The 12,088-nt window shown below is 44.9% G+C and overlaps 1 protein-coding gene across 2 annotated transcripts in view; it reads left to right on the top strand.

The window, feature by feature from the left end:
• LOC117433641 (cadherin EGF LAG seven-pass G-type receptor 2-like) overlaps positions 1–12,088 on the top strand; it is an 82,535-nt gene that overhangs the window by 52,658 nt on the left and 17,789 nt on the right. For both annotated transcript variants that reach the window (XM_059004774.1, XM_059004773.1), the window contains exons 6-8: positions 7,097–7,254; positions 8,165–8,328; positions 8,502–8,627. In XM_059004774.1, coding sequence (XP_058860757.1) covers positions 7,097–7,254; positions 8,165–8,328; positions 8,502–8,627 — 448 coding nt within the window. The remainder of the gene's footprint in view (positions 1–7,096; positions 7,255–8,164; positions 8,329–8,501; positions 8,628–12,088) is intronic.

Below are 12,088 nucleotides of genomic sequence, written 5' to 3'. Positions count from 1 at the left end.
CATTGTAAAAAAGTTTGAAGATAGTTTAAAATTCCCATCTGCATTTTCAATGACAATAACGATTGGGGAAACGCAGGAACAGAAGTGGAATGCTTCCTTGATAAACTTTTATTCTGATATTTGCAGCTGAGTGAGCAAATAAACGTCATCATCTTCTGAATGACTGCCAAGGACTGTAAAACATTTAATCAAAAGTCTCCTCTCTGTGAGCAATAGACATTCCTGTCGGCTGATAGAGGAGTGCACATGCAGGGCTCTTCAAGAGTGCCGTGGGGGCGATTTCCAAGGCAAGGCAACCTGACAGCCCATCTGAGATCTGAGGGAGAGTCCTAGCACATATCCCTGCACTTGTGATTTCTGTCCCGAAGCTGAAGGCTGTCTCATGCCGTGCATCACCGAAACATCTGCTCATCGTTTAAGGAGTGCGCAGTATTTGTGTTTCTAAAGTCCTGTTTAAGAAGCCTGGGTTGTAGTCAAAGCAGGGGGATTAAACAAAGGATTTAGTGCTGGGAGAAAGGAGTTTGATGACAGTGCAATGAAATTAGATCTGCAGGTTCTGATTTGAAACATGCATGTCCAACACCTCTAGAGTCATCCCTGCTGATGAAAAGCACTGAGCCTCTGCACCTGCAGAGTCATCCCTGCTGATGAAAAGCACTGAGCCTCTGCTCCTGGCACTCTTATATTCTAGAGAGGCTTCAAATCCTTCAGTTGTAATGCTCTTATTTGTAAGAAGCGCGTGGTTGTTTTTGTAATTCGCCGATGCTCAAGTGCATACTGGTAATCGAATGTACTTTGCTGGTATTACAGATGTAATGCAGGTTATCAAACGTAAGTCAGTCTCCGTCTAGAGAAGCAAAACAAAAATTATCCTTCAAGGAATTCAAAAGCATTTTATTTTTGTCATGACTCTATGGTTGGATGCTGCCTGTTACTTACTGGACATTAATAATAAACCTGGTACTCATTATTCGCTGCATTCACTAACCCTTATAAAAGCTGACCACAGTAAAAGCATAGTAAAGTGTAATAAGCATAGGTAAGCTGTCAATCTATTGTAAATTAGATGTATAGCCATGGGACAAGTATGGGAACACTGCAAAAGTAGTGGCAAATCTACTGCGGCAAATTTTTAGAAGAGGAAGCTCCTAGATACTGTAGCGAGATCCATGGTATACTGCAGATCCAGTGACCATGGTGAACCAGCAGTATTGTCTATGCAGTTAGTTTAGCTGGATATTTCACTGTGTCTAGTTTTAACTCCGTTCCACCCTGAGCTCTGCCAGAGTGCCGATTTAGCTCCCATTGTGACATCACAGCTTCTTGAAACGCTGTGCCGAGAAGCTCCTATTGTGACATCACAGCCTCTTGAATCTCAGTGGGTGTAAGTAACTGAGCGTCTCTGAGCGAGAATTGTTCCGCGCTGTGAGCTGCTCAGTGGGAGCGGAACAGAGTAAAATTTACTGTGGTAAACTTTTAGAAGGGATGCTTTTCTAAAAGGTGTGTTCTTTCACTGAGCTGATCTGAGCGGCTCACTTAAAGCACCCAGTTCCACCCTATACTCTGCCAGAGTGCACATCACAGCGTCGTGAAACTCAGTGACACCCTGATCTCTGCCAGAGTGCACATCACAGCGTCTTGAAACTCAGTGACACCCTGAGCTCTGCCAGAGTGCACATCACAGCCTCTTGAAACTCAGTGACACCCTGAGCTCTGCCAGAGTGCACATCACAGCGTCTTGAAACTCAATGACACCCTGGTCTCTGCCAGAGTGTACATCACAGCGTCGTGAAACTCAGTGACACCCTGAGCTCTGCCAGAGTGCACATCACAGCGTCTTGAAACTCAGTGACACCCTGAGCTCTGCCAGAGTGCACATCACAGCCTCTTGAAACTCAGTGACACCCTGATCTCTGCCAGAGTGCACATCACAGCCTCTTGAAACTCAATGACACCCTGATCTCTGCCAGAGTGCACATTACAGCCTCTTGAAACTCAGTGACACCCTGAGCTCTGCCTGAGTGCACATCACAGCCTCTTGAAACTCAGTGACACCCTGAGCTCTGCCAGAGTGCACATCACAGCCTCTTGAAACTCAATGACACCCTGAGCTCTGCCAGAGTGCACATCACAGCCTCTTGAAACTCAATGACACCCTGAGCTCTGCCAGAGTGCACATCACAGCCTCTTGAAACTCAGTGACACCCTGAGCTCTGCCAGAGTGCACATCACAGTGTCGTGAAACTCAGTGACACCATGATCTCTGCCAGAGTGCACATCACAGCCTCTTGAAACTCAATGACACCCTGAGCTCTGCCAGAGTGCACATTACAGCCTCTTGAAACTCAGTGACACCCTGAGCTCTGCCAGAGTGCACATCACAGCCTCTTGAAACTCAGTGACACCCTGAGCTCTGCCAGAGTGCACATCACAGCCTCTTGAAACTCAGTGACACCCTGAGCTCTGCCAGAGTGCACATCACAGCCTCTTGAAACTCAGTGACACCCTGAGCTCTGCCAGAGTGCACATCACAGCGTCTTGAAACTCAGTGACACCCTGAGCTCTGCCAGAGTGCACATCACAGCCTCTTGAAACTCAGTGACACCCTGAGCTCTGCCAGAGTGCACATTACAGCCTCTTGAAACTCAGTGACACCCTGAGCTCTGCCAGAGTGCACATCACAGCCTCTTGAAACTCAGTGACACCCTGAGCTCTGCCAGAGTGCACATCTCAGCCTATTGCACATCACAGCGTCTTGAAACTCAGTGGCACCCTGAGCTCTGCCAGAGTGCACATCACAGCCTCTTGAAACTCAGTGACACCCTGAGCTCTGCCAGAGTGCACATCTCAGCCTCTTGAAACTCAGTGACACCCTGAGCTCTGCCAGAGTGCACATCACAGCGTCTTGAAACTCAGTGACACCCTGAGCTCTACCAGAGTGCACATCACAGCGTCTTGAAACTCAGTGACACCCTGAGCTCTGCCAGAGTGCACATCACAGCGTCTTGAAACTCAATGACACCCTGAGCTCTGCCAGAGTGCACATCACAGCCTCTTGAAACTCAGTGACACCCTGAGCTCTACCAGAGTGCACATCACAGCCTCTTGAAACTCAGTGACACCCTGAGCTCTGCCAGAGTGCACATCACAGCGTCTTGAAACTCAGTGACACCCTGATCTCTGCCAGAGTGCACATCACAGTGTCGTGAAACTCAGTGACACCCTGATCTCTGCCAGAGTGCACATCACAGCCTCTTGAAACTCAGTGACACCCTGAGCTCTGCCAGAGTGCACATCACAGCGTCTTGAAACTCAGTGACACCCTGATCTCTGCCAGAGTGCACATCACAGCCTCTTGAAACTCAGTGACACCCTGAGCTCTGCCAGAGTGCACATCACAGCGTCTTGAAACTCAGTGACACCCTGAGCTCTGCCAGAGTGCACATCACAGCCTCTTGAAACTCAGTGACACCCTAAGCTCTACCAGAGTGCACATCACAGCGTCTTCTCTTTAGCAGCAGAGTCTCTTAAAGAAAGACTAAAGCTGCTTGAGACTCTTTCACTGTTTTCAGTGGGGCATTGCTCAGGGAACATGAAAGTGCATGCATTACACCTCAGACAGACAAACCAGGCTAGAAAAAGGTTTTCATCTTCTAATCCTATCCCTAGTACTTTGACTTCTAAAACCCTGTGAATGTAGAAGCCTTTTGGCGACTTTCACATGATTTGATTGGCTCTTGTAATGCTTAAATTTGCATATCCGGATTTATTTGTGAGTGTATGTATATATATAATATATATATATATATATATATATATATATAGCTCTGGAAAAAATTAAGACCACTGCAAAATTATCAGTTTCTCTGGTTTTACTATTTATAGGTATGTGTTTGGGTAAAATGAACATTTTTGTTTTATTCTATAAACTACTGACAACATTTCTCCCAAATTCCAAATAAAAATATTGTCATTTAGAGCATTTATTTGCAGAAAATGACAACTGGTCAAAATAACAAAAAAGATACAGTGTTGTCAGACCTCGAATAATGCAAAGAAAATAAGTTCATATTCATTTTTAAACAACACAATACTAATGTTTTAACTTAGGAAGAGTTCAGAAATCAATATTTGGTGGAATAACCCTGATTTTCAAGCACAGCTTTCATGCGTCTTGGCATGCTCTCCACCAGTCTTTCACATTGATGTTGGGTGACTTTATGCCACTCCTGGTGCAAAAATTCAAGCAGCTCGGCTTTGTTTGATGGCTTGTGACCATCCATCTTCCTCTTGATCACATTCCAGAGGTTTTCAATGGGGTTCAGGTCTGGAGATTGGGCTGGCCATGACAGGGTCTTGATCTGGTGGTCCTCCATCCACACCTTGATTGACCTGGCTGTGTGGCATGGAGCATTGCCCTGCTGGAAAAACCAATCCTCAGAGTTGGGGAACATTGTCAGAGCAGAAGGAAGCAAGTTTTCTTCCAGGACAACCTTGTACTGTTTAAAAATGAATATGAACTTATTTTCTTTGCATTATTCGAGGTCTGACAACACTGCATCTTTTTTGTTATTTTGACCAGTTGTCATTTTCTGCAAATAAATGGTTTCTTATTTGAATTTGTCAGAAAAATAAAAAGGTTTTTAAAATCCCTGTGCTCTTGTAAACAGGAAATGAGATCTTCTCTCTTTTGAAGGAGTAGCTGCGCATCACAGAGTGGTCTCCTAGCAACTATTCAGGCCAGACTTAATTTATGTTTGCGATTTACACCAATATTCTCCCATTTTTTTAGTACTGTTTATTGGTAAACAGCCTGTGTGTTTTCTTTTCTCTTTTTAAATGTGAAATAAGGGGATGCAATGAGTGGGTGGCCTGTAGGAATGATTCTTGTCGTCGCACAGAGGCCTGCGGGGGCTGTTGGCTCTGTTATAAACTTCTTTCTGCCAGGCCGGTGATTGAGAACTGCCTTTCACTGGTGAACTGTGAACAGAATCGCAATGACGTGGGGTATTGTGGGGTCCATGCCACTTAATGGGGCTCTGACACTGAGCTATGTGAGGGGACAATTGCATCCTCGTTCATACGACTTGGAGATGAGAGGTGGAGAAAACAAAATCACTTCAGCTACAAGCTGGGGCTTTGGCATCGACCGAAAGGGGGTGAATTCTGAAGTTGCCATGGTTTTGTGTCTGTAAATTGAATACAGCTTTTTTGTCTTCCACAGTGCTGTCAATCTGCTTTTATTAAAACACTCCTCTGTTTTCCAACTCTGTGTTTTTTAAACAAACTCTCTTTCAATAGTGTCCTTTTAATTGAATCCCGAGCAAATATGTCATCTTCAATGAGCTGTGTCAGCATTCGCACGTTGCAGATGAGCTGCCATTGGACTATAATGGTGCTGTCTTGTCATTTGCTACAGTGGGGTCTTTTTTTTTTGTTTGGACTAAAGAAAGATAGTGTTTCTACTCTGTAAAAACTGACAGCTTGTGTGCTGAAGATTGTGAGAAATCCTCTCTGAGCCGTCACCTACCCTTAGAACAGCTCAAGCGCACATTCGGAAATCGGCAACAATTGGAGATTGTGATCCTTTACATGATATTGGATACAGACGTTAGAATCTCACGGATATGAGAGGTGCAAACTCAAACCTAAACCACAAGAAGAGGTTGCTTGTTTTATCTCAAAACCAGCAATAGTCCCAGGTTTAAATGAAGCCTGGTGCACCATTGCTGCTGTTCAAGAAGTTCCACTGTGTGCCGTAGTCCCTGCCCCGTCCCTCTCCTGTGGTTTAATTTCACACACAGTAAAATGTGTTTTGTTCTTTCTGTGCTAGGCTTCTGAGCGGAATGCTTGCCCTCTCTTTGTAGAGGGTGTGAAGAGGGCTGTCTTGATTGGCTGTTGCCAGGGGTCAGGTTAGCTTGTGAAATCATGATCTGATGGGAAAAGAATTCCTTTGTCTGTTTTGGGAAGGGGGGTTTAAATGTGTGAAGGCTGAGTGGGAATGGGGCAGACAACTGGAGGAACGTACATGGCTCGATTCCTCCCCGTCAGTCTCAGGAGTCTAAAGAGGGAAGCAATCAACTGCTAACTGCAGTACTTATCCAGGATATAAAAGCAAGCTTTGTGTTATTTTTTTAAATGTATGCCTTCCAGAAAAAGCACCTCCATTACTTTTTCCTGGCATAACATTTTTTGCTTCTCAGATTTTGTAATGTGATATATATTTTTTTTATCTCCTGCGGATGCTTCTGCAAAACTGTCTATTTTGAATCCTATTTATTGCTTTATAAAACCAAACCCAAGTCACATGAGGCCCATTCTCATCAGCAATGACTCCTGCGCCCAAGGGAATCTGCCTTGCGTGTGCTCCAGGGCTGTCTTCCCAATTATAAAGAAGGGCACACACTGTAGAACTCAATTTAGTTTGTGCTTCGTGACCCTTGAGTCGCCTGTATCTCAGTGACGGGACTGTGAGGCACTATTTAAAATCGAAGGACTCTCGTTTCTTCTTTACCACAGAACAGCAGCAGCAGCGTCACACAATGAGCCCTGGCACTGTGTTCTTAGGCACTCAGTGTTCGGGTGGCTGCTACAGTCATTACCCAACCCAAGTACTTCACGTTATTATGTTCTTGTAAGTGCAGTTTCCCTGGGTCTGTATACATGGATATTTACACCGCTTTGCACCATTACACTGTGTCTTAGCCAAGAGGTCTGGTTTTACAGAAATAATATTCCTCATGGTATAATCCTTGTTTTTATGTAGCTGTGCATAAACAGAAGATGTGAAAGTGTTATCTTTGAATGCGATGACTGTGACAGCCCTGGCCATTGCTTTCTGTTGTAATTAAATGAGAATGTTTGAAGCCCTAAAAAAATATATATTATTAGTTATCTCTATTATTTATTATTTGTTGCAGACTAATGATTGCTAATGCAAGTCGTTTCCTGTCCTACAGGATGCGTTTTGTTAGAATACTTTGGGTTGCAGGACTATATTTGGCATGTATTAAAAAATGCCCAAATAGCATCTGACTTAAGGCAGTCAGTCCGTGAGGTGATTCATCACAATGTGCTCCTGTTTTGTTTTCCGCAGCCAATCATCGGACAGTCAGGTGTCCCCCAAGGTCCGTCGGGCCAGAAGATTGCCGTGGTAACGGTGGATGACTGCGATACGTCGGTCGCCTTGAGATTCGGCCACGTGATTGGGAACTACACTTGCTCAGCCCAGGGAAGCCAGTCAGGATCGAAGAAGTAAGATGATGATGATGATGTGTGGCCATGAGGGGGGTCCTCCTTGTTGCTGACATGCTATATAAATTACAGCAGCTGCAGAGCTCCGCACCGGTTGAGTCTTGTATAGTATGTCACAGTAATACATGCAGGATCTGCTTTTTCTGACTACAGTGGATAAGGAATTAAGATGCCCATGCAGGAATAGAAAGGGTTAAGCATTCACACTTACATGTTTGTTTGCAAGCGCGTTCTCATGCATGCATGCAGCATAATGCAAAAGGATGCAAGACCCACATCACAGATCTTTTGTGGCCCTTGCATGCTGTTTCTCCATAAAGCTGCCCCTGCTATGCTTGCATAATTAAAGTTCAGTATTGGAACATTGAAATTCCACTGCTGAAACACACACATCCTTCAAAGTAGAACAGGATGAATATTGTAGAGCCCAGCATATGTGCTTCTTCATGGGTGAGCCTGAGCTGTGAGCGAGATCTGTAATTGACTGTACTGTGCCTGGGGTTATGAGTGAACGAGAGGTTTCTCTTCAATCTGGGCCATCCGAAGAGCACAGGCACTGAGGTTTAATATACTGATAGTGATGGGGAAGAGAAGGGGTCTCACCAGGGAAGGGTACAAACACTGCAGTGGGAGGCATCAGAGAACGTGACCTAAAATAGTATTGAGATCAGAGAAAAGACATTGTCTAGCAAGTGAAAGGAAGGAAAATATGTTTTATTATTATTATACTTTTATTTTTTTTTAATATGCAGCTATCCCCCAAAAGGGCATGAGCTCCTGCAGTACAGCTGATGAACCCCTCCAGATTTGTTCCGGCTGTATATTTGTAGGTGTGAGGTGTGCGTTCTACCAACACCTCCCCAAACTTTCCCCGCTTGAAGCTCACTGTTGACTCACTCCCCCTCCCCAGGTCGCTGGATCTGACTGGCCCCCTGCTGCTCGGAGGGGTCCCAAACCTGCCCGAGGACTTCCCAGTTCAGAACCGCGAGTTTGTGGGCTGCATGAAGAACCTGTTAATCGACAGCCGGCAGATCGATATGGCTGACTTCATCGCAAACAACGGAACCGTGCCGGGTAAACCAGGCAGCCTTCTTTGCATCTTTATTAGTGCCATGCAGTAGCAGAGCGCCCTCTAGTGCTTGTGCAAGGGAGGCAGGTTGATGGTTAGCAGGGTTTTATTATGATGTATTTGAACAGTCCTCTGCTGGCAGGGTTTTTGAAGCTCTGATTCCCCTCCCTGTCCACAGGGTGCTCTGCGAAGAGGCACTTCTGCACCAGCAACACCTGTATGAACGGAGGGACCTGCGCCAACAAGTGGAGCTCCTTCAGCTGCGAGTGTCCGCTGGGCTTCGGGGGCAAGAACTGCGAGCAGGGTGAGGACTGAGTGGAGCCCCAATCCACAAACTATACCCATTCAGGCACTGTCAGGTTATTTACTGCTAAGTTCGTTTTGAGCAAAGGACAAGGACTTGCCACTTGCATTACAAATGTATGGAAGTAGGCAAACTTACCTTTAAAATGAAAGGAATTGCACAATATACTCTAGTTCCAGTAAACAGGTTCCATGGTAAATATTTCATTTTTCTGTCTTTTATAGACACTTTTCTCACTTTTTTTTCATTCTCGGAAATCTGTTTGCATTTCCAACTCAAAGTAATGGTCTGTTTTTGCAGAACAGTGATTTACTGAACATAAGTGTTGAAAACCACCCCATGCGTGTGTTCATTCCCCTCTGATTTGAAGGAAAGGACGTCCTCTTGATAATAATGTCTTCATTCTTCAAACTGTGATTGGTTCATTGCAGAGGAGCATTGAGAGACGAGGCCTCGGGAATTCTGATGTCATTCTTTTCAGAAACCACAGTAAATGCTCGGCAGCCCTGTCGAATGACACTTTGAAATCACATATCAATTCAGCAGAGCATACGGGAAATACAGTACTTGCATCTCAGGTTACATTTCATAATCCATTAGCCTTGAAACACAGATCTCATACTATAATAGAGAGTGATCCATTTGAAGTGCAGTAACGATAAGGTCCTTGTTGTCTTCAGCTTGTTCCTTTCCATTGTTTTGTAGAGTGCAGAGACTCTTTATCTAATGCTGCCCATTCTTCATCCCCAGTAATTCATCAAGAAAACTCTTGCTGACTAATCTCACAGAAACATCGATCAGCACATCAGCTGGTTGAAGGAGTAATAATGTGCTACAAGATAAGCAGTGTGGAGCACTGTATCCCGATGTTGTGTTTCCGAACACTGGGTTCTGGAACGGAGAACTGCGCGTGTATGTGTGTGTCTGTGTGTGTGTGTGTGTGTGTGTGTGTGTGTGTGTGTTAGTTAACCAAAGTATCCTGGCATATTACCTAGCTACTGAAACCCCCTCCTCGATGTTTTTCTAAAGTAAAATTTTAACAGTGTGACAGCTGGAGTGCGTAGCAACACACACCATCTCTCTATTTGACTATTAAGTGTAAGGTTTTATGTGTGTGTCTCACAATGTTTTAAATAGCTGCTTTTCCTACTACCTGCCCTGCAGCTGCCTAATGCTGACATGTAGAGCAAAGCTGCTGGAGAGAATAGGGGGTGGGGGAGGCAGGGCAACCAGCCTCTGCAGGCCTTTCCCTGGGGAGACTTTCACTCCAAAGGAGAGGAAGGTTAGAAAAACAAACTTCAGTCTTATTACATGCAGGGGCCTGTGGAGCTTGTTCACTGAGGGAGGAAGGAAGTGAGCAAGCGAGGGAACCAACGCTGATAAAAGCTTTTGCTGAAAACCTTCTTTTATCTGTTTTCTTAAGGTACAGTAGAGCCTTTGGGGACATCTTTTGTCTTTCTTTCTTGTTTTTAGATCTTAATAATTTAAGGAGCTGTGAAGGAAAGAGAGCAGGACTGCAGGTGTCTGTGTTATTCAGCCTTGTTGTTCTGTCTCCTGGTCTCCATGTTTCCAAACCCTTGAGGTGTGTTCCACAGATATGGAAAAATGCTGCCTGAAACGTTACATTGTAACTCCTTCACTGTCTCGGGATCTCAAGAGACAGACCCCATTGGAAATGATTGGCTGTTCTGTTGTGCCCTAGCCTAATAAATGAGGCTGCTGGTCTATTGTCTCAGTGAGCTCAGGTGTCCTGGTGGTTCAGACCATCGTCTGCGAGGTTGGGCTGTCCTGAGAGATGGTCTGAACTGAGAGATTCTCCATCACGTCATTTTGAAGGTTGTCCAGTCACATGGGACACTGTCATTAGTTAGACAATGGAGTCTATTCAATTGATCCAAATGGAGATGGTACTAAATACTTCAATCATTATAAAACATATTAGTGCACTGAGGAGCCTTTGCATGAACTGCTGGATGTTGTTTTTCATAACCTCGTTACAGGAGGAACCGCAGAATTCAGATCCATCACTGTTCAGTTCAATTGAATGACCCCACTGTATCTTGTGCCCAAGTCAGAGGGGCCCATTTATCTTCAAGCAGTTGAACTGAAAGGTGCCCTAAATTATTCCAGTGATTTAGCAAAAAATGAATGAGTAGATCCTTGCCCTGCCAAAGCACAAGTGGTTTTGTTGTGCACAAATGATATTTTTCTGATGTGTTGAGCCTTGATTGGGTTTTGCTGATTTCCCTGAGGCTAGTAAGACATCAAACACTCACGTTCCCTGTAACAGTCATCTCAAATACCACAATGTCACATTTGCTAACATGTTGTTTTCCAGCATAAAGTAGCCTTCAAATAATTGCCTCGGCTGCTACAATTGAGACAGAAGCATACCGTTAATTAGAGTCTCAAATTAGCACTCATGAACAGATGAACACATGCGCTAGGCGTATACAGCCATGTGGTGCAGAATGCACTCGCTTCCAGTCTTCAAGCAGTGTGCAGGATACAGCAACAGGGCTCGCTTCGGCTGTCTGGGGAGCAGGCTGTGCAGTCTGTGTTAAGTGTTAAGTGTTAAGTAGTAAGTGCTGGATAGCAGCCTACAGTACTTCCAATGCCCAGGGCAGCGCTGAACAAAGGTACCCAGGAAGTCGAATCAAAGTTGTTTTTGTTCCCGGAGCAGCATTTGTGACATACAAGTTATTTTACATTTTGGAAGCGTGATTCATTAGTCTAATGCAGAAAGAATGAAATGTACAGGAGTCTTGTGAATTCCTCCTTCTTTGTGATGCTTACTGCTTTGTGCTGCCCCCCCCCTGTATAATCTTATCAACGCTTCTGCTCTTTCACTTTGTCCTGTTTGGTATCAGGAGCTTGGCCCTGCTCCTGTATGTGTAACATGATCAGCTCTTTCCTCTGACCCATTCCTCAATAACCCCCCCTGTAATGGATCTCTCCCCATATGTTGCCATGGTGTCCTGCACAACAATGTTGATTTCAACCCCCCCCCCCCCCCCCCCCACCCATTTATGTATTTGTTTATTTGTAATAAAGCCCATAAATGAAATCCATTGCCAAGACATAATCTAATCCATTCGATTTGTGTTCAACCTTTTCATTAAAAACGTATCAAAACAATGAAGAGTGTGACGAATGACTCCCGCGCTTCCAGAGAGGAGACACTCCAATTAGTGGTCTCTCTAATCACTTTAGTGCCATGATTGTTTCCCTAAGGTGAGCCGTCTGGCTGGCTGGCTAACTCGATAAGCCTTTATGAGGGTAACAAAGAGAAACTGCGCCGCGCTTTATAATCCGGGGTTAAGATGGGAAATCCAATTTGGAACAAAGGCTTGGTGAAGAACACTCCTCCACACACTTACTGTACCGCTGGCATTATCAGGCTCCTGTCTGCCTGCGATGCTGCAGGAATGTACTGAATCCACACACAGTCACACTGAGTT

This window comes from Acipenser ruthenus, chromosome 30, assembly GCF_902713425.1.
Source record: "Acipenser ruthenus chromosome 30, fAciRut3.2 maternal haplotype, whole genome shotgun sequence".
NCBI classification, from domain to species: Eukaryota; Metazoa; Chordata; class Actinopteri; order Acipenseriformes; family Acipenseridae; genus Acipenser; species Acipenser ruthenus.
Note: the sequence above shows the minus strand (reverse complement) of the source record. Positions and strands in the feature narration are given on the sequence as shown.